This window comes from Photinus pyralis, unplaced genomic scaffold, assembly GCF_008802855.1.
Source record: "Photinus pyralis isolate 1611_PpyrPB1 unplaced genomic scaffold, Ppyr1.3 Ppyr1.4_LG10, whole genome shotgun sequence".
In the NCBI taxonomy this organism is placed as follows: domain Eukaryota; kingdom Metazoa; phylum Arthropoda; class Insecta; order Coleoptera; family Lampyridae; genus Photinus; species Photinus pyralis.
Window position 1 is genome coordinate 6,781,315 of NW_022170250.1, and position 26,642 is coordinate 6,807,956.

General features: G+C 39.2%; 3 protein-coding genes across 3 annotated transcripts; 2 read left to right on the top strand and 1 right to left on the bottom strand.

The window, feature by feature from the left end:
* Window positions 1-3,964: 3,964 nt before the first annotated feature.
* Window positions 3,965-16,303, bottom strand: LOC116161245 (bromodomain-containing protein 7). The gene is made up of 4 exons (XM_031474529.1): window positions 15,826-16,303; window positions 10,606-11,625; window positions 10,383-10,563; window positions 3,965-4,750 (listed from the first exon to the last, which is right to left on the bottom strand). Exons 1-4 carry the CDS (start codon window positions 16,006-16,008, stop codon window positions 4,098-4,100), a joined length of 2,037 nt encoding a protein of 678 aa, XP_031330389.1. The 5' UTR covers window positions 16,009-16,303; the 3' UTR covers window positions 3,965-4,097.
* A 2,299-nt stretch (window positions 16,304-18,602) lies between these two features.
* On the top strand, window positions 18,603-21,430 carry LOC116162002 (peptidylprolyl isomerase domain and WD repeat-containing protein 1). The gene is made up of 3 exons (XM_031475509.1): window positions 18,603-19,293; window positions 20,144-20,343; window positions 20,392-21,430. Exons 1-3 carry the CDS (start codon window positions 18,660-18,662, stop codon window positions 21,394-21,396), a joined length of 1,839 nt encoding a protein of 612 aa, XP_031331369.1. The 5' UTR covers window positions 18,603-18,659; the 3' UTR covers window positions 21,397-21,430.
* A 3,176-nt stretch (window positions 21,431-24,606) lies between these two features.
* LOC116161720 (gastrula zinc finger protein XlCGF46.1-like) lies at window positions 24,607-26,186 on the top strand. Its single transcript, XM_031475175.1, has 2 exons — window positions 24,607-24,749; window positions 24,803-26,186. Exon 2 carries the CDS (start codon window positions 24,811-24,813, stop codon window positions 26,053-26,055), a length of 1,245 nt encoding a protein of 414 aa, XP_031331035.1. The 5' UTR covers window positions 24,607-24,749; window positions 24,803-24,810; the 3' UTR covers window positions 26,056-26,186.
* Window positions 26,187-26,642: the final 456 nt, after the last annotated feature.

The window sequence follows — 26,642 nt, forward strand, 5'->3', positions numbered from 1 at the left end:
CAGTACATACATCAAACGAATCAGCAATTTCCACATATTAAAATAAAATGAAAACTTACATGAATGTAACTTCAGGGACAAGACCAAGTAATCAACATCAATAAACATAAATTAAGCAAACATTACACCAAAAATGTAAACAATTACAAACAATAGCATAACGGTATCACACATATGATTGCATTGCGGTTAAACCAAGTAAATTTCAAAAAGTAATATTGAAACACACAAAAAATATAAAATGCGGCAAACAAAACACAAATACGATATAAAGAAATGCAAAAATTAATAATAATAATAAATTAAATAACACAAAATAACAACAAACATTTATGGAGCGAAACGTTCACGACCGCCATTCAAGACAAGATGCCAAAAACGTAACTCTCGTTCGTGCTTTCTAGGTGGCGCAAGCAGCTTTTTTTCCCACCTAGAAATTGCATGGTTGCCAACTCTCAAAAATGTATGTATCGTCGTAAGTTGTATATACAGGGTGGAACCTCTCAATGGTATGACTCTATTAGTGTGACGTCAAATTTGAGCGGGAAATTCGAAATGCTGGACTTGGCTGTTTTACTGTAGAAGATGTTGACCCCTATCACCCAATACATTAAGTATAACTTTTAAATAGGTCCTCTTTACGGGCTTATACTGACCTTATGCGCATTAAATAAGCATATCGGCCCTCTTATATCGAAACACTGATTACTTAACTTTAAAAGCAAGTAAACGACCAAGTCTAGCAATTGGGAAAATGTAAACACAAGAACAAGGTCATATCATAATCATTCCATCTTGCCAACCGTAAAGTGTAAATATGGTAGACATATCTTTAATTTTTAATTATAACGCAATTAATGGATTTTATTTAACGATTATTGCTCTGTTTTAAAGTTAAGTAATCAGTGTTTCGATATAAGAGGGTCGATATGCTTATTTAATGCACATAAGGTCAGTATAAGCCCGTAAAGAGGACCTATTTAAAAATGATCCTTAATGGTGTGATGTACCCAAGTCGACAGCTCCCGCGCTAACGAAAGCGGGAAAAACACGAACTCGGAACACCTGCGTAGTAACACAAACCTCGCACTCGACAATGGCCGGAACCCCTACGTTGTGGAAAGCCAGGTTGCACTCACTCGTACCCATGCTAATTATTGGAAAGGCGGAACGCAAATAATACGCTTAATTGAATTTGAAACACAAATAAAGTTTATTAAAGAACCGATCAAAAGTGTAAAAAATGAATCAAAAGGCCGAAAGACATCCTACAAATTTAGACAGAATACATTTAAAGCCAAAAAGTGCCAGGTTCCCCTAGAACTCATCGGACAAAAGAACCGTGCTAAAGAAAATTCCGACTCACTGTTCACAGAGGTGAAATCTAGAGGGAAAATCTGGAGAATGAGAGGTAACATTGGATAACGCTAAACACATTTTACAACACAGCTACAATAGTTATACAAAGAATAATAATCCGAGTAAGTAACTCTTGAATTGGACAGATTGAAATCTGACGTTAGTACAATACAAACTTGATAAGTTAAAGGATGGCCATCGCAAGTAGATTTAAAAAGCACCTTCAATCCTTTCTCAGGTGTGAAAGATACATTCCGAAGTCTCTTACATAAAGTGCATAAAATAAACATCATTAATTAGCCAGACCTCCTCCAATCTAGCAGGTATCTAAGATCCTGGATACGGTAACCTTAGACTAAAGTTGTCGTTCGAAATACATGCCGCTAAGTATCTTTATCACTCCGGCATATACCTCTGCAAGGGCGAAACGGTTAATTACACTCAAAAAAAGGCTGATTCGTACACAAAGAATTGAAGTCGCTAATCAATCCAAATGGGTTCAAAACAAACACATGAAAATTGATAACTGGCCAATCTTCAACAAATCAAACAGGAACCACTTTTACATGAAAGCAAATTACACCAAATTTAAGAATCACTTTACCCTGCATTACAACTAGCTGAAGGCAACATAATCTACAATATAAATCAATTACAACTAAGTACATTACCTTTCTGTTACAATGAGCAGCACCCTTGATCACCCAAAGCAAAGTGAACTCAAAGACAAAAATGAACCTGTGGGAGCTCTAAAAAGCTAACTCGGCAAAAACTAAATCTATCCACCATTTCCTCCCTATACAGACTACCATTGTTATAATTGCTGACATTGAAGACTGAATACATTGTTGATTAATAATAGACCGATTGTTTTTTCATGGGAACGCTATTGAATTGTGGCTCGGTATCTGGCAACGGTAGCTTAAACGGTGTCTCAATATACGGTAACGGAACTTCTTGTTTGAAATTTGAAAGCAGACATCTCAATGGATAGGGCGATAGGGGTCAATATTTCCGACAGTAAAACAAACAAGTCCTGCAATTCGAATTTCGCGGGCTATTATGACGTAACCACTATTGGTTGTCGCATGTAAAAGTTTAGGACCATTTCCGTAAAAGTAGTTCAACACGGCAAAAGTGGTTCCTGACCGACGGAGAACACGCAAAACAATAGCACCAGCGCTAAAATACGCAAAAAAGTACAATCTTTGCCGATCTACTTTCATTGCATTGCTGGTTACTGGTTGGATTGTAGAACATACAGTGAATTTTTTTTAAGTGCGAACATAGGAGTTTGTATGCAATGTAATTTCCCTATGTTCGATTTAAAAAAAACACATCAATCTATTGAGTAGTTCAAATGAGTAGTAGATACAATTGACAGCTGCCACATTTTTAAAAATGCCGCCGTCCAATTTAATTACGAAATCGGTTAGGTTATTGCTTAGAATGTCAAGAAGGACACTTCGAACATTTATTGTGATTGTTTTCGTTATTTATTTTCTGTATTTATTGAATAAATCAAATTAGTAGAATACCAGGTGCACATGACCTACAAATAATTGAAGGTTGGTTCACAATGAATTGTGATGTCAGCGCGTCCCATGTGAAGTCAAGTTATCGTAAGTTTAAGAAAAATTTATCCTAAAGTTGCTATGGCCTCACATGGCTTAATTAAAAGAATCTTACCGAGTGCTCTTCATCATAAAGACTATGAGTTGCTGTTCATAGTCACACAAATTGCGCGTTTTGGGAATGTGAACCGCGCACATCTCATAGATTGATGTTTTTTTTAAAATCGAACATAGGGAAATTACATTGCATGCAAACTCCTATGTTCACATTAAAAAAAAACTCACTGTATGTGGTCTGGTAAGAATAAGATCCAAGTTGTCTTCCGTGTTGAAGAAACAACTCACACCGGAGAGCCTTTATAATTTCAATTTCTAGCTATCAAATTTAAAACCTCTCTTTCCTAATTTTTACACCTTTTGTTTTGTCATATTTCTTCGAATTAAGCGAATTATCTTTTACACATTGTATAGAAAGTGTCATATTTCATAGTAGATTAGCTTGTACACTTGCAGTTGAGTGTTGACCATTACAGTAAATGTCGTAAATTGCGCCATTGCTGAAACCAAATAAGTACGTTGGGCGTTTGTTGAACTGTATTTCGGTTGAAATTGTATTGATGTCTTAAAACGTAGAGAAAAATTGTAATGAAACTCTAAAGAGTCTAAAGTGTGAGAGTGAAGGAACTACGCACGTTTTTCTAAACTAGATTTACGAGAACGCATTTCGTAACTAAGCGCTCCTCGACTAACTATAGCGCCATCTCAGAACGAGGGGACCGCATATCGGCACGCTAAGGAACGTACGATTTTCTATTTTTTAGGGTTAGTTACACCCCTTTAAAAAGCAGAGGACGGCATCTCCTGAGCAAAAATTTGCAATACCAGTTTATCCTATTTGTTTGTAACTCTTATTGTATTTCCTCTATGGCGGGATCTGGTTTAGTTTTGGGGGGAATAGTCGCGGACGGCATCCACTGCTCGGTTCTGAAGAAGTCTGCAATTACAGAGATCGGCTTCCAGGCTTTTTTAAGTTAAGACTATATTTATCATATATTTTAAAATTTTAAAAATAATTACATTTGCTGATGTAAATGCTAAACAAAACACTGTTCTTTAGTTAGGCGTTACGTACATAACAGAAATAGCACGATTAAATAAAATCTTTTACTCCATAAGTATCTCCTCGATAGTCTTATCATCCCTTAAAGGTGATTGGGCGAGAGACGGTTCACTTTCCAAAAACTGCCTCAGTTCACTTTCTAAATCAGGTACATCCGGCCCTCCCACTTCCATATCCGATGGCAAACTAACACCCAGCGCCTTATGAATGCCTTGAACCGGCGCAATGTCGCCCGGATTTATACGTTTCGCCATATCGGCCAAGTTATCGGTGACACTCTCGGCGAGTTGCACTTCTTCTTCGGACGGCGGCGGAACATTGTTCAGATGTTGCGGTAACGGCATCGACAATCGCGAGTTTTGCTTCCGCTGTAGGCACTCCAGCAGTTGCGAGTTGGCGTCGAGCCGCTGCTGCAGGTGCTGCCAATCCTCGAACGTGCGAATGTCCTCCTCCATGCCGTCGAGGAAGTCCACGTTTATTCCGTGCTGACTCAGGCTACGCAAATCGTCGATATCGACCGGCACGGTAGAGGACGCGGCAGGTTTCGTCTCCAAAACCGTCTTGATCGCGTCCTCTTCTTCGCGCATCATTTTTTTCTCTTCCAAAATTTTCTTCGTTTTTGAATGATCGCCGCCTGTCAGCAGATCCAGCAAACTGTCCACCATTTGCAGCGTATAATCACAGTCTTTCGCGAAATCTAAAAAACGGATAATTTATGTATATAAACATTTTCAAGCAATCTACAGGGTGATTCACAAAAATCATGGGGTTGTTCACTACATTTTGACCTCCTCTCCTCATTTTCTATCAGGTTTCGCAAGTTTAATACAAAAGTTGTTTAATCTAAGCACAATTTTTCAAATTTGGTAGTGTTATGTATACAGGGTATCCCAAAAGCGATCTCTATTTTATTGACTCTAAGTGAATCTATTGAAGATAAATCTATATTATCATTAACCGTTTTTTAAAAAAAGGCTTTTGAATTTTTTTTAAATCCAGTGTCTCATTTAGAATTTTCCAGTTTTGTATTTTTTGCAAAACAACCCTGCATGATAGAAAATGTGTTTAAAGGGGGGGGGGGGGTCAAAATATAGTGAATGATCCGGTACATGTTAATTTAGCCATCCATATTTTAAGGAATAGGTTCATTTAAAATCGTAAAAAGAGGAATGTTATGAAATTCGTTCCAATCCCGTAGAGATCAGAACACCAATTCTTATTATCCGGAAAACCGTCTACCAATCAAACCTCGCCGCACCTTCTACGTATTGTAACGGGCGACCACTTTGCAGTATTAAAAATTATTTTATTCGAATTTGGATTTCGTTCAACATAGGGAAATTTACACGTACACCGCTTCATGGTAAACGTGAACGAAAGTATGTCTGGAGATCAGAGCGGTAAAGGTGCGCATTTCGAATAAAACGCAGACTGGTATGGTGTGATGTCTACGTACAACAACAGAGAACGACTTGACTAGGTTCCGTTTTCGGTTTTTCCAGCGGGCAAAATGCAAATAGCCAACCCAACGAAAACACCGGTATTCTGAGCTTGACTTCGAGCGTAACTGAGAAATTCTTGGCGACTTTATTTTTTCGAAAAGCGCGTTTCATGTGTAAAAAAACACCTCTACCAATTTCAGAAAATCGCGGAGCCAGACAAAACTGCTGAGAAACCTGATTTGCAGGGCTGTTTGCATTTGGTGAACAAACCCTTCCAGGTCGTCGCAACGTTTTACATACAAGGACAACCCGATTAATAAATGGGCAAAATGGGCACTGTCGCGTTTTAGTTCATCGAAATTTCACCGGTGGATTTATGGCGGCACCGTCGCTTTTCAGTTAATCGAGATTGCGTCAGGGGATTTATGACGCTATCGTCACTTTATATTTTTATTTTATTTATGATTTTACCAGAGGACTTATGGCGCCACAGACACCTTTTAGTTCATCAAAGTTTCAGCACGATATTTATAACGCCACCGTCGCTGTTTAGTTAATCGAATCACCAGGGGATTTATGGCGCCTCCGTCGATTTTTATTAGTTCATCGAAATTTCACCGAGAGGTTTATGTCACGTTTTAGTTCATCAAGAATTCACCAGGAAATGTATGGTGCCTCTGTCGATTTTTATTAGTTCATCGAAATTTCACCGAGGGATTTATGGCACCTTGTTGCGTTTTAGTTCATCCAGATTTCACGAGGAGATTTATGGCGTCACCGTCGCGTTTTAGTTCATTGAGATTTCACCAGGCGATTCATGGTGCTTCGGTCGATTTTTATTAGTTCATCGAAATTTCACCGAGGGTGTTTATGGCGCCACTGTCACGTTTTAGTTCATCAAGAATTCACCAGGAAATTTAGGGCGCCACCGTCGCTGTTTAGTTCATCGAGATTTCACCAGGGGATTTATGGCGCCTCGGTCGATTTTTATTAGTTCATCGAAATTTCACCGAGGGGTTTATGGCGCTACTGTCACGTTTTAGTTCATCAAGAATTCACTAGGAAATTTAGGGCGCCACCGTCGCTGTTTAGTTCATCGAGATTTCACCAGGGGATTTATGGCGCCTCGGTCGATTTTTATTAGTTCATCGAAATTTCACCGAGGGGTTTATGGCAACACCGTCCTTTTAGATCATCGAGATTTGACCAGAAGATTTATGGCGCCACTGTCACGTTTTAGTTTATCAAGAATTCACCAGGAAATTTAGGGCGTCACCGTCTCTTTTTAGTTCAACCAGATTTCGCGAGGAATATATGGTGCCCCCGTCGCGTTTCAGTTAATCCAAATTCACCAGGAAATTTATGGTGCCACCGTCGCTTTTATTTCATCGAGATTTGACAAGGGGATTTATGGCGCCATTGTCACGTTTTAGTTCATCAAGAATTCACACGGAAATTTATGGCGCCACCGTCGCTTTTTAGTGCATCGAGATTTCACCAGGGGATTTATGGCGCCTCTGTTAATTTTTATTAGTTCATCGAAATTTCACCGAGAGGTTTATGTCACGTTTTAGTTCATCAAGAATTCACCAGGAAATTTAGGGCGCCACCGTCGCTGTTTAGTTCATCGAGATTTCACCAGGGGATTTATGGCGCCTCGGTCGATTTTTATTAGTTCATCGAAATTTCACCGAGGGGTTTATGGCGCTACTGTCACGTTTTAGTTCATCAAGAATTCACCAGGAAATTTAGGACGCCACCGTCGCTGTTTAGTTCATTGAGATTTCACCAGGGGATTTATGGCGCCTCTGTTAATTTTTATTAGTTCATCGAAATTTCACCGAGAGGTTTATGTCACGTTTTAGTTCATCAAGAATTCACCAGGAAATTTAGGGCGCCACCGTCGCTGTTTAGTTCATTGAGATTTCACCAGGGGATTTATGGCGCTTCGTTCGATTTTTATTAGTTCATCGAAATTTCACCGAGGGATTTATGGCACCACCGTCCTTTTAGATCATCGAGATTTGACCAGGGGATTTATGGCGCCACTGTCACGTTTTAGTTTATCAAGAATTCACCAGGAAATTTAAGGCGCCACCGTGGCTGTTTAGTTCATCCAGATTTCACGAAGAGATTTATGACGCCACCGTCGCTTTTCAGTTAATAATAATAATAATGTTTATTTCCAATGAACATCATATAGAACAAAAGGAAAAAGAAAAAGTACATTCAGATTGGAAAAAGGACTCGAGATTGCAGCAGGGGATTTATGACGCTATCGTCACTTTATATTTAGTTCATTATGATTTTACCAGGGGATTTATGGCGCCTCGATCGATTTTTATTAGGTCATCGAGATTTCACAGAGGGATTTATGGCGCCACTGTCGCTTTTTAGTTCATTGAGATTTCACCGGGGCATTTGTGGCGCCACCATCGCTTTTCAGTTAATCGAAATTGCATCAAGGGATTTATGGCGCCACGAGCACCTTTTAGTTCAACGAAATTTCAGCAGGGTATTTATAACGCCACCGTCGCTGGTTAGTTCATCGAGATTTCACCAGGGGATTTATGGCGCCATCGTCGGTTTTAGTTCATCGAAATTTCACCGAGGGTGTTTAGGGCGCCATTGTTGCGTTTTAGTTCATCCAGATTTCACAAGGAGATTTATGGCGTCACCGTCGCGTTTTAGTTCATCGAGAGTTCACCAGGGGATTCATGGTGCCTCGATCGATTTTTATTAGTTCATCGAAATTTCACCGAGGGTGTTTATGGCGCCACTGTCACGTTTTAGTTCATCAAGAATTCACCAGGAAATGTATGGCGCCACCGTCACTTTTTAGTTCAACCAGATTTCGTGAGGAAATTTATGCCGCCACTATCACCAGGGGATTTTTTTTTTATTTTGCCTTTATTTTTAAGTGGGCGGGGTTTCAGCCGAGGCTGCTCTACCAACCCAACCCACTATACATTTACAACAACAAATATCCATGCCCGAACCCGGATTCGAACCAGGGACCCTGTACCGCAGTCGAGCTTCCACTGAACTGCGCTACACGGGCAAGCACTGCGCTACACGGGCCGGCCTCCGTCGATTTTTATTAGTTCATCGAAATTTCACCGTGGGATTTATGGCGCCACCGTCGGTTTTAGTTCATCAAGAATTCACCAGGAAATTTAGGGCGCCACCGTCGCTGTTTAGTTCAACCAGATTTCACGAGGAAATTTATGGCGTCACCGTCGCGTTTTAGTTCATTGAGATTTCACGAGGGGATTTATGGCGCCACCGTCGCTTTTAGTTCATCGAAATTTGACCTGGGGATTTATGGCGCCACTGTCACGTTTTAGTTCATCAAGAATTCACCAGGAAATTTAGGGCGCCACCGTCGCTGTTTAGTTCAACCAGATTTCACGAGGAAATTTATGGCGTCACCGTCGCGTTTTAGTTCATTGAGATTTCACGAGGGGATTTATGGCGCCACCGTCGCTTTTAGTTCATCGAAATTTGACCTGGGGATTTATGGCGCCACTGTCACGTTTTAGTTCATCAAGAATTCACCAGGAAATTTAGGGCGCCACCGTCGCTGTTTAGTTCAACCAGATTTCACGAGGAAATTTATGGCGTCACCGTCGCGTTTTAGTTCATTGAGATTTCACGAGGGGATTTATGGCGCCACCGTCGCTTTTAGTTCATCGAAATTTGACCTGGGGATTTATGGCGCCACTGTCACGTTTTAGTTCATCAAGAATTCACCAGGAAATTTAGGGCGCCACCGTCGCTGTTTAGTTCAACCAGATTTCACGAGGAAATTTATGGCGTCACCGTCGCGTTTTAGTTCATTGAGATTTCACGAGGGGATTTATGGCGCCACCGTCGCTTTTAGTTCATCGAAATTTGACCTGGGGATTTATGGCGCCACTGTCACGTTTTAGTTCATCAAGAATTCACCAGGAAATTTAGGACGCCACCGTCCCTGTTTAGTTCATCAAGATTTCACCAGGGGATTTATAGAGCCACTGTCGCGTTTTAGTTCATCCAGATTTTACGATTAGATTTATGGCGTCACCGTCGAGATTCATTGAGATTTCACCAGGGAATTTATGGCGCCACCGTCGCTTTTTAGTTCAACCAGATTTCGCGAGGGAATTTATGGTGCTCCCGTCGCGTTTTAGTTCATCCAAATTTCACCTGGAAATTTATGGCGCCACCGTCGCTTTTTAGTTAATCGAGATTTTACCAGGGGATTTATGGCGCCACTGTCGGGTTTTAGTTCATCCAAATTCCTCCAAGGGATTTATAGCGACACCGTTGCTTTTGAGCGATTGTTATTCCGATTTTTATTGCAATTTCTCTAGTCAAAGCACTGCTCATGCGCAAACATAATTTCCCTATACATGGCATATTTCAAATGTGCCCGTAACTTCGTAAAATCGCGATGCGAAGTCGAGCTAGTGAGCGGCCGTTCTATAGTTGCACATTGTAGCGGACGATCGCTCGCAGTTTTGACAATTTTTTCGAATTTGAATTTCGTTCAACACACGGAAATTTATATTTGTACCGCTTCATAGGACACGTGAACTAAAGTAAGTCTGGTGATCAGCGAGCGCGCTTAGAATTAAATGCGGGCTGGTTAGACAAGCGAAGGGCTTCGCAATATGTCAGGGATGACAGGAGTCATTATAGACATTTTGCAATGCGACAGCTGCGGCCGCAAAAGTGACAGATGCCGGTAAAGTGAGTGACCTGAAGTAGGCAAGAAAGTGAAGGTTTCATAGTGACTTTGGGTACCGTAAAGGTTGATAGAAAAATGTTTGCCAGTGCTGTAGAGGTTAAATTTTAATTAATGCTCTCAGTTCTCAAGATCGCAAACCTTGGTTGGGTACTTACCGAGAATACTCTCTGCATACTGTACAGAAGTATCAGATCCGTAAGTTTGATACACCAGATCGCTTTCTTCCTTCGTTAAATTGGCGAACGCCGAATCGTAACTGGGCGCATAAGAACCGAACGCGCCGTAATACAACGGCTTGACCGGCTTGGCGATATTGCGCCGGTCCTCCCTAAAACCCTAACAGAACGTGACAACGACCTCTTACGGCAAGATACTTACTTGCAACTGACTAGTGCCCTCCGCCAATTTACCGGTGAGCGAACCCAAAAGAACCGGCCGTTTTTTCGTGCCGGGTATAACGCCGTCTCCGCCGACGAGTATATTGAGAAACGTCGATCCGTCCTTGCGTTGCCTCAAAAATCCCATGTTGGCGGTGTTCGATTTCGCGCTGAGCTTCGCCTTGGCCTCGCGCGCCGCGTGCTGCGCACGCGCCAGTATCTGTTCGGGCAGTAAATCGTCGGGGATCGCCTCGAACTTCGTCGTCGGCAGACGTTTCTTGACGTACTCGGTCGACGTGCCCGGTTCGGCCTCGTCGTGCGTGTCGATCTCGACCGCGCCCACCCGCTGCTCCTGACGCAGCTCCGGCGTGATTTCGAAACCCAAATCGCGACTCGTCACGTCGGGAGTGAGCGTTATTAGCCAGCCGATTTTGTCGGGTTGGACCAATCGCAGGCCTGCGTGCAACAGTTTCTTACTGGTCTTGTAGTAGATCGTATCGGATTGGTTGTACTGCATCGCGTTCGTGCACATCAACTTGAAGTCGGCGAGGAAATCTTGGAGATTGTTGTATTGGTTATCGTCGACCTTTTGGCGCATCGTGCAGAAGTCCATTGGACTGGTGATAATTGCCGAGTAACCGGGCGCTATGTTATCGGTGACGGGCCACGCGAAGAACTGCTGCGGGTCGCGCTGCTCCAGCTTCTTAAGTAGATGCTCGAGCGCTCGTTGCAAAGGCGTACGTTCTTGGCGTTGCCTTAGGACACATTGACGTAACTCGCGACCCGAAGGACTGCCCACGTTAGCGATTACGTGGGACGGATGGAGCGTGTTTGAGTGCTCGGATCCGTCCTCTTCTTCCTGTCCCGATTCCACCCGCTTACGTTTCTTGTCCTTGTGGTGGTGCCGATGTTTACGTTCGCGATCTTTATTCTTATCTTTCTTCTTCTTCTTTTTCTTATTCTTTTTGTGGTGAGAACGATGTATGGAGAAGTAATCGCCCATCAAAGACTGTTGCATCACCTAATCGAATATTATTATTAATATATTATTTCAGTAACAGTAATTATTATTTGTAACATAACACTTCGTACTGTAGTCAGAACTGACCGAAACACAATTCGGTTTGCTTATATAGCAAACGCCCCTCTTCCTCGAAAGTTCCCGAACGCTTCCGAATATTCACGATCAAACACGCCATACGCCATATTTCATTACAGAATTTTGACCTCTTCTAAGTACTACAAAGAAAAATGTAGCCTTACAATACAAAATGGACTGTCGAATGCACTTAAAATTGCAATTCCACATGCTCAATCCTTTTATTCGTTTAAAAAAACATGGGTGTTTTCTCGGATTATGTAACGGGTGGCCGCTTTAGAATTAAAAAGTATTTTTTAGAATTTATACTTTGCTAAACATATACCGCTTCGTACGGAACGTGAACATACTTATGTCTAGCGATAAAACGTACGTTATACGGAAAGGTGTCTTTATTTTTCGCAATAAGGCGAGGAACGTATTGCGACAAGGTTGCCGTCATCTCTTCGGCCCTTAAAGTTTCGTTCCGGCCGAGTTCGTGACAGAGATGCGGGGAACCTATTGGTTTAAAGGGGTACGCTGGTCACGAATGTTTCGTTCAGATCGCATACACTGTTCGTGAGCGAGTTTTTCCAAGGATTCCAAGATGGCTGATCAAGATGTTGTCCAAGGTGGCTGATTAAGATGACGTCCAAGATGGCGGACTAAAATGGTGTCCAGTATGGAGGACGGATCCAAGATAGTTCTGCGCAAAAGAGCGGAGCGCGCATGCGCCCGAGTGATACAAAAACTTAGAATAATAGAATATACCTTAGAATTTCTCATAAGAAATACATGCGGTTTTTGGCAATAATTGCGCCCGAACTTGTCTACTACTTATCATGTTAAGGTGCTTTAAATTGGGGTGTAGAGAGGACAAAAATACTGACTCCAAAATTGGGAGCTACACCCTCAAAAGTTCTAAAATTTGCGATCCGTCATTAATTCTTTGGGCGACCATAACACATGGAAGAATGGAGTTTTCAACATTCCTACGCAGATCAAATAAATCCCCCTATTCTATTTAATTGAGGACTTAATTTTACAAGTGCAACCTTTATTGTTTTGCTTGAACGCTTTGCTTCTCTCCCATTTTTAGGAAGAGCTTAGTTTTTGCAAAACGGCATCTTTCTCACATCTTATTTATTTATTGAACACTTTACTTTTTCTTTGTTCGCACTCATCAAAACAAGGTCACGTGTGTTTATGAACCCAGTAAATTTCGAGTCTCTTATAATTTGGGCGAGCCGTGTGTATATTTGTAAAATAAAAAAAATTGAAAGGTTCGACAAAAGAAATGCATTTAAATTTTGTTTACAATTCTAGCTTTTGTGGCAATTTGAAGTCATTTTCAGTAACGAATCGTTGGGTGACTGACTCATTCATTTTTTGTTAACCTTGAAGTTCTGCGTCATATTTCAGCATTTTGTATTCTTTATGCGGTAAAACTGGGCATACAGCAATATAGAGACCGCTGATATGTATGGAAACCATCTGGCAAAACAAATTTTAATAGAGCACCTCGTATATATCTACATTTCAAAGGGGCCCGGCCGGATTATATAATTTTTTTAAACACTTCTTTTTTCGTTGATGTCACACTCTGGTGTTTCGCGTACCGATCGATACATGTGACAAGTCACTTGCGTCGTACTGCGCCGGTGTGGTTACATTTACATTCTTCGGTTTTTATAACTCGGAAAACGAGGTGCGAGTATTCTAACCAATTGACAGGGATAGGGTCTTCGTCAGGCAAAGAAAATTTGGTGACATCAGATATTCTATCACGAAAATTCGGTCATCAGCAGAAGCAACATGTAAAGGGCACCTTAAAGCATATGATAGTCGACGTGTATGAATGCAAGGAACAATTTTGCGATGGATGTTATAACACTGATTCCTTTGCCCTTTCAAAAATTTCGTTTTCTTAAACATTGGGAAATTTACACGTACACCGCTTAATAGCGAACATGAACAAAAGTATGTCTAGAAATAAAAAGCGATAACAACATGTGCACTTTCGAGTTAAAACGTTGGCTAGACTGGATTGTAAGTATTATTTGTGCAGAAGCAGAAAAATGAAGTCCGTTCGGTCCTGGAACAATTCCTGAATGAAGTTAAAACAAAGGGCCATATACTAATCAAACAATTAACGTTGTAAAAATGTGAGAAATAAAAAATTAAAAAAAAAATTTCAAAAATCGAAAACAAAATAAGAAACTGCTAAACGAGAGATTCGGAAAATTTAAATAGACTTCAAATTAAAATTTTGAAAAATTAAAAATTCGAAAAATAAAACATTTGGTTTAAGATGTCACGATTCGGAAAAAATTAAACTTTGAAGCAATTAAGAATTCGGAAAAAGAAAACAAATTTAGAAATTCTCGAATTAAGAAAAAATAGTCAAAAATTTAAAAAAAGTAAAAAATTGAGAATTTAATAAAATGTGACATTTAAAAAACCGGCAAATTAACATTGGAAAACATTTTAAAAGAAGTGAAATACAAATTTAGAATAATTAGGAACTTCACCCGGAGGACGTATGTATATAAATGCTTCGATTAAATGCAAAAAAATTAAAAATATGCTCCCGAAAATTTGAAAATGGATATTAGATATTTAGGAAAAATTGAGAAATGTCATACCAGCAAAAATATTACATTTTGAAGAAAGAAAGAATTCGGAAAAAGAAAAAATGTTTAGAAATTCTGAAATTAAGAAAAAATAAAAATAAGTCAAAAATTCGAAATATTTTAAAAGTAAAAAATTGAGAATTTAAAAAAAATGTGACATTTAAAAAAGCGGGAAATTGACATTGGAAAACATTTTAAAAGAATTGAAATACAAATTTAGAATAATCAGGAAGTTAACCATTTCACCCCGGAGGACGTATGTATATAAATGCCTCGATAAATGCAAAAAAATTAAAAATATGCTCACGAAAATTTGAAAATGGATATTATTTAGGAAAAATTGTGAAATGTCATACTAACAAAAATATTAAATTTTGAAGAAATTAAGAATTTGGAAAAAGAAAAAGTGTTTAGAAATTCTGAAATTAAGAAAAAATAAAAATAAGTCAAAAATTCAAATTATTTAAAAAGTAAAAAAACTGAAAATTTAAAAAATGTAACATTTAAAAAACCGCAAAATTGACATTGGAAAACATTTTAAAAGAAGTGAAATAAAAATTTAGAATAATTAGTAACTTAACCCTTTCACCCCGGAGGACGTATGTATATAAATGCCTTGCTAAATGCAAAAAAATTAAAAATATGCTCACAAAAATTTGAAAATGGATATTAGATATTTAGGAAAAATTGAGAAATGTTTGGAAAAATTCAAAAAACGCATTTTTACTGTTCAATAATCTGATGCTACTCGCTGAATTTCCAGAAAATGACACTCATTTTGGTAATTATCAAGCAAAAGGCAAAGGAAAACCAAGTAACTCTTTTAATTAAATTCTTCAGGCAACAGTCCAGACTCCATCACCAAACTTTCTCGGGTAGAACTCTTCTACAATGCAATCAAATCCCACAATACAAAGTAACGGAGACTCAAATTTCAGGACAAGTTAATGCTTTTGTTTCATAGCCACCTTGTCTTTTTTAATTTTGCATTACTGTCAATTTTAGGTTCGTACTAATGCAAGTTGTACACGTATTTTTTCAAAATGACAGGCACTTTCAAAAAAATTACCTACTTAAAATCTAATTATATGCCAACTTGTAGGGAAGATCAAGTTACAATGAGAAAGTGTCATTTGTTTTTAAAAACCTTTTCAAATAAAGTCAAAAAGTTACCGAATTTCGGTTTTTTCTGATTATCTCCAAAATACTTGGAATTCCTTGACTCTCGAGGCAGTGTTAGGTTCGGCTTCGCCTCAATTTAACGGGTTCGTATCTGTTACCGTCTGTGAGATGGTCACCCTTGGAATTTGGGACACCCTGTACATATATGTTTTTCAAAATCGTAACAATTCTCGACGAGTCGCGATGTGAGAGCTTGCAACCCTTTAAAACTATGAGCGATCATCGGACTTTAAATACATAAGACTTTTTACCCACTTAACCTAACAAACAAACGTAAACCTCTACAATATTTGCATATGATTTCACAAGACAAACAAAGTATTATTACCTCGTCACCCATGTTCGTGGTGTTGGGATACGGCCAATCTGTCGTATGCTCGGGTGTGCCTTGGTTTCCCACCTTAAGGATAAGCTTCAGGCCCAAGGCGCTGCGCGACGCGTCCAACGGATTCTCGTAACGATCGCGCCGATCCGATTTACTTTTTTTGTGCTTCCCCATCTCCGGTCTCATTTACTTACAAGTGCGATTCAAATTTACGTTATCGTTTCGTCTGTTTGGGATAAGCATACAATCTACCTTTACTCGCTTGTGATGACGATTTGAACTATTCGCTCAAGGACGCGGGACGTAGGCAATTTTTGCTCTTCGTTCATGTTACGTCATTAGCGCGTCGGGATTTATGCACATTATTAAATGATAGTCGCGATAGTGATTTTTCGAACGAAATAGCCTCAAATTTTCCGCACAAGTCATTTGGAAAGATACATATTGGTAGTTCTATTTACATATATTACGCAAGAAAGCATTAGAACTACCGGCATCAACTTGGTCGAATGTTAGACAGGAGTCAAAAAGGGAAGAAGTACTAAAATCGGAAATACCGAATGGCAGCTGCCATCGATAAATTTCACGAAAGCTGTCTGGATCCATACAAAGTAATTGGGGTGTTATTCACACTACAGTACCTACAGACAATCTTTCCAAACACTAAACAGTTTTGCCTAAAATTTTAAGTCGGCACGTAATTGATATCGTCTCATGCCATAGCTGAAACGTAATGGCCTAGACTTCTGTACAATAGAGGAGGAACGATAATGGCACAATTCGTTTTGTGAGATTTTTGCGGTAGTATATACAGTGTAATTCATTTAGAAGCATACAGGGATTTCCAATGTCTACTTTTGAAAGACGCCTAATTTTATGCAACCAAAATAATACAAACACGCATCTTGCACCCACATTCTAGATTTTAATAAAAACGACAGTAAATAGTATGCTATTTCCTTTAAGATTCTTATGGGTTGCTCTTCCACAAAAATTAATCAATTCAGTTACATATCCTCAGTTAAAATTGAGTGTTGTTTACGATGCGAATCGCATTTAAATAACCACTAATTTTAAAGTAATCATCACTTACAATTCTCAATATCAATTTTTTCTTCAGTTGAATACATCGCACACGAACGAAAACAAAAATACCCAAAGCAGTAATATTCGAATTAATTAATATGACAGCCAGTTCATCATTTGTTTTAAGAAGTTATTTTGGTTGCATAAAATTAGGCGTCCTTCAGAAGGTTTTTATCATTTAAAACTAGACATAGGGAAAACAATACACAAATCCGAGAAAATTTAAGTTTTCCCAAATAATTGTTGAAACGATAATTAACTAAAACTCGAAAGAGCCATACAGTTGGACGTTTTTGTACGCGCATTCGCACTGACACCTCAACCAACAAAAATCTTGACGATTAAACTGCACAATGTCATCTTTCTTATCTATGGAGATATTTTTTTAACCATAGATGCTTCTAATACAGCCAGACATATTGTAAAAACTAGATGTGCGCATGCGCAAACTGCGAAGTGTCAACTGTTTTAATTATGGAGACATTTCTTTGAAATTTGAACCAAACATTCTTCTAGTAAAGGCAAACATATCGCATATTTTCAACTTCAGTACTGCGCAATGCTATTTTTCTTATTTATAAGAATAAACATATCGTTACATGACCTTTATTACGCGAAAAGCTTTTTACCCAAAATCGGCCGCATTTTTCACATTTCCAAATGTCTATAATGACTCCTGCCATCACTGACAGATTGACATTATTCAGATTTCGGGTAAAATTTAATACAAAACTCTAATGCTAATTCAACTATTGCCCTGGACATCGCTCAAAATACTACGAAATTATAGATGTGTTCGTAGGCAGTGGTGGTGCACGTACATAAACGTGTACAAGAACCCAAGAACGTCCGTCTGTAGGATCCTCAAAATGATTAATGTTTGACGTTGTTGAACTTCTCAAATGCACCTTAAAAGTGCTAATGGCCGTTTGCACCGACAAATTTAAGTGGAGCTTAGCTTAAGCGTAGCTTCAAATCCATGGCAACGATTATTGAGACAATGGTTGCCATGAATTTTAAGCTACGCTTAAGCTAAGCTTAAGCTAAGCTATACTTAAATTTGTCGGTGCAAACGGCCATAAGTGTATCAAACCGTTTTAATTTTTTAGGGTAGTTGTAATCATTTTGATTAACAAAAAAAGTTTAAAAGGCCGCTGAAGGTACTAAAAATGGAATCTCTACACCTCGCTGACAATAGTTTTTTAATAGGGTAGTACAATGAAAATTAGTATTATCAGCAACAGTCAGTTATATGCTAATGATTACAGCTTTGCTGTCAGAACTTCTACTTGCTTTCAGTGCTAAGATCCGAAACCCATCGACGGACGGACGGAATTAGTAGCAATAGTTGTATTTCGATGAAAAGAAAAACAAACACATTCTAGTTTAACACTTTTAAGGTTATTTTAAAAATCCAATGTCTTAATGAATTACAATTAGTTGCACCAAAATGGCCGTTTTCTAAAAACGAACGACTGATCCCTTGACTTTTTTAGAAACCTACAATTTTGAAACGCCGTCTTTTAACGAGTTTGAAATTATTTATTATAAAAATCCGAATTGTTTGCGACAATACATACAAGCGGTTCTAAATTGAACATTTTGCCTCGACACCATTATTCTTTGACTCGCTGCCGCCGCGGTGATGTATGATTTTTGCACTGTATGAATTTAATACAAGTATTATTAGTGATCTCTCGTTGTTCATAACCTATAAATTTTCAAAATTGTTTTTTTAAATTTTCAATAAAATGAGTGAGGAAGATCCGCAAACTAAGCCGCCAGATGCGGAAGAAGATCGTGAAGACTTTTGCGGACCTAAGCAAAAGAAACGTAAGGTCTTACAGTACGAGAAACTATACCTAGAAAATTTACCCTGCGCCGAGTCCTACGAGAGAAGCTTCATGCATCGTGACGTTGTAACGCACTGCGTGGTCACCGACAGCGATTTCGTAGTCACGGCCAGCTGCGATGGTCACATTAAATTCTGGAAAAAGGTCGAGAAAGGTTTGGAATTCGTGAAACACTTTCGCAGTCATCTCGGCTCGATCACGCACATCGCGAGCAACGTTCCGGGTACGCTGCTGTGCTCGGCGTCGTCGGATAAGTCCTTGAAAATATTCGACGTGCTCAATTTTGATATGATCGATATGATGAAGCTCGAGTACGTGCCGAGCATCGTCGAGTGGATCCACAGCGCCGGTGATGCCATTCAAACTTTGGCGGTGGCCGATTTAGATTCGCCTAAGATTTATGTTTATGACGGTCTAGGCGGTAATAAGCCGATACGCGTTTTGGAAAGACTGCATACGGCACCGGTTTTGTTGATGAAGTACAATCATCGTTTCGGCTTCTCTATTTCAGTGGATAAAATTGGAATGGTAGGTACGTATTCCGTTTTGTTGTAGTTATACTATATTTACTGTTGTCACTTAGATACATGTCAGGCCCGTAGCCAGGTGGTGGATAGGTGGCCCCATCTATACAAAGTAGTGTTTGTTTTTCTATCTTGGTGAGGATAAATAAACCTCAAAAGGTGGTCCAGTTTGCCATTTTTAGCCTTTGAAAAAGAAAGAACACAAAAAGCTGATTTGCAGATTTTAATAACTTGAAAATTTCGTTATCACTGTTTTTTTTAAGCCCCACCTAGGAAACTTTTTGCTATCTTTGCTACTTTATCCTGGCTACGGGCCTGGTACATGTGAGATCAATAGTCAATTGGTCCAAGTCCAAAAATTAGACCATAATTATGACTTCAAGAAAAATCTAAAATGCCCTTTTACTGAAAATCGTGCGATCTCTTTTCGCTCGCTGAGAGATTCAATCTGTTAAATTTTACAACTCTGATTGATTCCCTCTTTAATTCGCACTCACAAATGGTGATTTATCTCCAAAATGGCGATGTCTAAATTTTCTATTGGTTAGTGTCTTTTGTACTACCAATCACAGATGTTAATTATTCAAAATATTAAAGTTAAGCATCTCTTGAGTTAGTGGTTTTATCTCGTGACGAGCTAACTCGTGTAATACCTTATTCCTAATAAAAAGGATGTATACTGAGTCCTCACCCAGACTCCCGGGCGCGACTGACGATTAGAGGCACTTAAAAAACCAAGACGCATTGATAAATACCCACCAGCTCCTGATACTAGAAGTCGCCTCACCTGTTCCCCAAAAACAATATTCATCTGGGAGACTGCGATAATTTTTAATTTTCATTCTCTCGCATTTTAAGAGTACTGGACAAATTTAAAAAGCGACTTCGCATTCCCCACCAATCTACAGTTTGAGTCGAAATTAGAAACCGACCTCTACCTCTTTGCCAAATCGAAGGTCACGCTTTACAATCTAACGTTTTCACCTGACGGAATGAAATTCGCCACGATCGCGAGCGATCGACGTATCCGAATTTTCACGACGTTAACCGGACGAGTCGTAAGTAGCCGACGATTTTTGTCTTGGCGCTGAAATTGCGACTTGCAGAATTTAGTGTTGGACGAAACGCTACCGCGTTTCACGGAGTTGCAACAGGCGCACCAGCAGCTGCCCAACATGGAGTTCGGGCGGCGAATGGCCGTGGAACGGGACCTGGAGAAGTCGGAGTCGAGCCATTTCGCCAACATACAGTACGACAATAGCGGCAATTTTATCTTGTACGCAACCCTGTTGGGAATCAAGCTCGTTAACATACACACTAATCGTTGCGTGCGAATCATCGGCAAAAATGAAAATCTACGCTTGCTGCAGATAGCGCTCTACCAGGGCTCGGCGAAGAAGACGAAAGCGGCGGTCACCTTAGAAATGGAAGGATCGGATAATCCGACGCTGGAGGCGATTTTACCCGATCCGACAGTGATATGCACCGCTTATAAGAAGTCGCGTTTCTACTTGTTTACGCGCCGAGGCCCCGACGATCCGACGGGTACCGGAGAGCAAAAAGATCGCGACGTCTTCAACGAAAAGCCCTCGAAGGAAGAGGCGATGGCCGCAACGGAAAATGCGACCGTTCAACGGCTGTACGATACCGCAGTCATACACACCATCTTCGGCGACATTCACTTGCAATTGTTTCCGAAGGATACTCCCAAGGCGGTCGAGAACTTTTGCGTTCACAGCAGAAACGGCTATTACAACGGTCACATTTTTCATCGCGTCATCAAAGGATTCATGATACAAACCGGCGATCCTACGGGGAACGGAACCGGCGGCGAAAGTATTTGGGGCGGAGAGTTCGAGGACGAGTTTCGACCTCACTTGAGGCACGACCGGCCTTACACCGTGAGTATGGCAAATGCCGGCCCGAATACTAACGGAAGTCAATTTTTCATCACTCTCGCTCCGACAACGTGGCTGGACAATAAGCATACCGTATTCGGACGCGTTACCCGAGGTATGGAAGTTGTACAGAATATTGGAAATGTACGAACTAACGCCAAAACCGATAAGCCATTTGACGATATACGTATTGTGTCCATTACAGTTAAATAATGTTATTTTTACAGTCATTTTAATAAAAAAACTCAGGCTCTTACTTTTTCTATTTTTAATTTGTGTTTGTTATGAAATAACTACAAAACAGAGGTCGTTAACCTCTGGGTACCTTAAAAAATGAAATATAACCCCACAAAATAGGCACTTGAACGGCGACCAACCTTTGGACTTTGAGCGGCGAGCAAACTTTGAATGTCAACCGACCTTTGGACTTTGAACGGCGACCAACTTTTGGACTTTGAACAATGAACACCCTTTGAATTTTAACTGCCTCGTCAAAAGGAGAGCTAGATAACTTTGGCGGCATCCGAATGCAGCCGTACGTGTAGTGGACTGACAATATCACTACGGCTATCACTTGCTTTGTTTTTTTATTGTCTTAAGTTAACGTATCAAGTACGTTGCCTGCCTAAGTTGCTACGGTTTTCCACTCGAAAGTGGTCGCTGAACTCCAAACATCCCGCTATACTAACATCACAATAAATTAGGGACATCGAGTTAATCTTAAAAAAGGAATATGACATCGCAACAATTAAGGTCATTGAACTTTGGTAACCTTGAAAATGAAATATGACACCACCTCTGGTTACCTTAAAAAATGAAATATGACCCTACAAACTGGACACTTGAACGGCGACCAACCTTTGGACTTTGAGTGGCGAGCAAACTTTTAATGACGATCAACCTTTGGACTTTGAACGCCGACCAACTTTTGGACTTTGAACAGTGAACACCCTTTGAATTTGAACTGCCTCGTCAAGAGGAGAGCTAGATAACTTTGGCGATACCCGAATTGACCTTTACATGGAGTGGATTGAAAATATCACTATACTGCTATCGCTTGCTTTGATCACAAGTACGTTGCCTGCCTAAGTTGCTACGTTTTTCCACTCGAAAGTGATCGCTGAACTCCAAACATCCCGCTATACTAACACCACAATAAATTAGGGACATCGAGTTGATCTTAAAAATGGAATATGACATCGCAACAAATAAGGTCATTGCACTTTGATAACCTTGAAAATGAAATATGACACTACATAACAGGTTATTATCCTCGGGTTACCTTAATGAAATATAACGGCCGGCCTGTGTGGCGCAGTTCAGTTGAAGCTGGACTATGGTGCTAGGGTCCCTGGTTCGAATCCGGGTTCGGGCATGGATATTTGTAAATGTATAGTGGGTTGGGTTGGTAGAGCAGCCTTGGCTGAAACCCCGCCCACTCAAAAATAAATAAATAAATAAATAAAAAATAAAATAAATAAATAAAATAAAAAATAAATAAATAAAATAAAATAAATAAACCCAAAAAAATTGGGACACTTGAACGGCGACCAACCTTTGGACTTTGCGCGGCGAGCAGACTTTGAACTTTGAATGTCGGCCAACTTTTGAACTTTGAACAAGAGGAGAGCTAGATAACTTTGGCGATACCCGAATTGACCTTTACATGGAGTGGATTGAAAATATCACTATACTGCTATCGCTTGCTTTGATCACAAGTACGCAGCATAGGCTATCCATGGCATACTATTCTTCGATACGCGTGAAAGAGGGGGCTTTATAATCGCTCAGTAAAGCTCAAAGTGTATAACTTTCCAAGGTAATTATTTGAAGGGCAAATATTGAAATTTTAACCATCTTTCATGTAAGTAAATGTATAAACAGATCAAGGGTAAAGTATAAATGTATACATAAATAAAAGACCAAAGTTACAAAAGAGTATAATAGTTAAAAATGCAAAAAAGTACGTCTCATTCTTGAAGGCAGGGAAACGTTCAGGGGTCATTAATGGCTGAGCGAACAAGGGCTTGACTCGTTTTCTAAAATCACCATGTGGCACCCTAGTGGGGGACATACGGGCCTTTGTGTTTCACGTTGATCTGCTTTTCAAGGTAACTGCCAAGTGTTGAACGGTCTTGGTGAACTTCACCTTGACCTATGTTCCACAAAAAACAACGGGGTCGAAAGTGACATAACAATGGGCTTGTCATCGCACGGCCTTGCAGTAGAATATGCTTGAGGATGACTGACCTCTATTTCCCAAGGTCACCGCGACCTTTCAACTTGTAGTGTACTTAACCTCCAGGTTCTACGCTAACTTCACACTACAAGAACACGGAAACAAAGCAGGTACCGAGATTCTAAGAAAGGGTGAAATACACAGGATGTGACTCATATTTGGTGCAATAAAGTCCTTTTGGTAAAAGGAAGATGGAAAATTACATGGCCTTGTAGGCAAATTTAACTAAAAACAAGATATGTGAAAATTATTGAATCGCCACTCATTTATCGCATATAGATTCTAAACTGAAGAGCTTTGATTAGCGTAATCCCGCTCCTGCAAGATAGTTAACCCGCCTCTGGTTTCGGGGTTTCGAGCCTACAGTTAAATGTCGAAAACAATTACGGAATTAGATGTCGTAGCTCAAATTTGACTACAGTTTTTACCACCCCCGTGACTGCTTCATTAACGTTGAAAATTGTTAGTAACAAACAACAAATCAGTACATAGATCAAACGAATCAGCAATTTCCACATATTAAAATAAAATAAAACTTATATGAACGTTATTTCACGGACAAGACCAAGTAATCAACATCAATAAACATAAATTAAGCAAACATTACATCAAAAACGTAAACAATTACAAACAATAGGATAACGGTATTACACATTTCATTCTGCATTGCGGTTAAAACAAGTAAATTTCAAAAATAAAGATTCAAACACACACAAAATATAAAATGCGGCATACAAAACACAAATACGATATAAAGAAATGCAAAAATTACTACCTGCATTAAATAACACAAAATAACAAGTTAACAACAAACATTTATGGAGCGACGCATTCACGACCGCCATTCAGGAACATGCCAAACGTAATCCCCCTCCGGGCTTTTTAGATGGTGCAGGCAGCTTTTCCCCCGTGGAACCTCTCAGGCGGTTCTATAACGGGATCTTGAGTTTACAAAGTTAAATTGAAGGTAGAACTTGTTTTTTTTGCGTCAAAACAACCACATAAATAAAGATTTTTTTCCCCCCTTATATATTCTTGAGGCGAAGTTTCCACTACTCACTAAAATCTTATCTAACTAAAACAAGAAGTAACTAAGTTTTGGTGCTAATAAAGGATGAAATCCACAGTGTTATAATAAGCAGCCCCCGCTAGTACTAAACGGGTACTACGTCACTGCATTTATCCAAAAATGGTGACTATTTTGAGGTTAGAAATTTGGGTGTAGTAATTTTGTAAGAATTGTCCATTTACTTTGACACCGTTCGGATATGCAATTTCAAATTATTACTTCTAATTAAACCAATTATTGATATCACACTCCCATAGGGTAAGCTCTTCCTTCGTTACGAATTTACGATAGGATTTTTTTCAATAATGCAGGATTCATAATGTTCGAAGTTGATGGCTCTGCTCCCGTTAAGCTTGAAGTAAAAGTAGAACCAGAGATAAAGTCCTATTTGGAGAGCAACACCGAGGCATCGGTAAAAGACGAACCGAAAGAGGCTATCCTCGGTGGAGGACTTTTCCACCGCGTAGATCTGCCACAACACGATTTCGGCTCAACTCCTGAACCTGGAAGTTCAGAAGAATTTAAGTATGAGCCTAAATACCACCATACATGTGAAGACAGTCAAAATTTTAAATGTGACGTTTGCAATTATGCAACAGATAACAACCACCAACTTAAATTCCACCATTTAACTCATGAAATTTCTGAAGAGTTTCAATGTGACCATTGTGATTATGCTACGGACAATGAAAGATATTTGAACCAACATCTCAAAGTACATACGATTATCAAACGCTTTACGTGTGATAATTGTAACTATAGAACGAACATTAAATGTAATTTTAAACGTCACCTTCTAAAACACAAAGATTTTAAATGTGACAGTTGTGGTTTTTCTTCTAATATTGAAGCTGCATTTAAACAACATCTATTAACACACAGCAATTTAAAATGTGATCATTGTGAATATACAACAAATACTAAACGGCTACTTAAATACCACAGTTTATCTCACAAAGTTGCTAAAGAATTCAAATGCAACGTTTGTGGTTATGCAACACATTATAAATCCAGTTTGAACTTGCATCTCTTGAGACACATAGCTTCAAAAGGTGATTTCAAGTGTTACAATTGCGATTACGTAACAAATATTAAAAACAATCTTAAATCACATCTTTTGAGTCATAGAGTCGCAAAAGGTTACAAGTGTAACATTTGTGAATATAGAACAAATTACAAATCCAGCTTGAACCTCCACCTCTTAAGGCATAAAAATGTTTCAAAAGATTTTAAATGTTACAATTGCGATTATATAACAAATATTAAATGCAATCTAAAATCACATCTTTTGACCCATAAGATTTCAAAAGGTTACAAATGTAACATTTGTGAGTATAGAACGCATTATAAGTCCAGTTTGAACCTCCATCTGTTACGACACGAGCATTCGAAAGACGATTTTAAATGCGCTAATTGTGATTATTCGACAAATATTAAACGCCAGCTTAAATCCCACCTTTTAACTCACAAAATTGTTAAAGATTTTAAATGTGATCTTTGCAATTATGCCACAAATCACAAAAGTGCGTTTAACCGGCACCATTTAATCCATAAATATTGGTAACGTATTACCATATTTAGCTGTCACATTTGGAATTGGATGTTCAGTGTACGTACTTAAGAGGGGGAATTTATAGTATTAGCAATCCAACTCTGTACACATATATGTCAACGCTTTTCTGATAAATTATAAAACACGGGTTTAGAGTTTTCCTGTCGGTCATTTTATTGTAGAAGAGATTCACAGATTTCTAAAAAGTTATTTTAAGAAACTGTTCGACAATTTTGCTGCTTAACTGATCAAGTATGTACACAACAAATTTCGTGAAATTGACTCCCTTTTTGTTGTCCGGCCAAGAATGGCAGTGGAACTTTTTTTTTCGAATTTTCAAAAACGAATTCCAGATTCGTCATTTTCATGTTCAAAAACTCCCAGATATCAAATTTCGTCGAAATCAGAATTTTTTTCGCACCCCCAAGTAAGGGTGCGCCCTTTCGTGGTAGTAATTTTCAAATTTTTTTTTGAAAATCGGATAGGGCAACCACGAAAACCTTTTCAAAGACGTGCCACGCATCTTTGTAACCCTTATGGTTGCTCAGAAATAAATTAGACGAAATTCAAATTTCACCCCTTCTTTGGGGGTGGTTCCC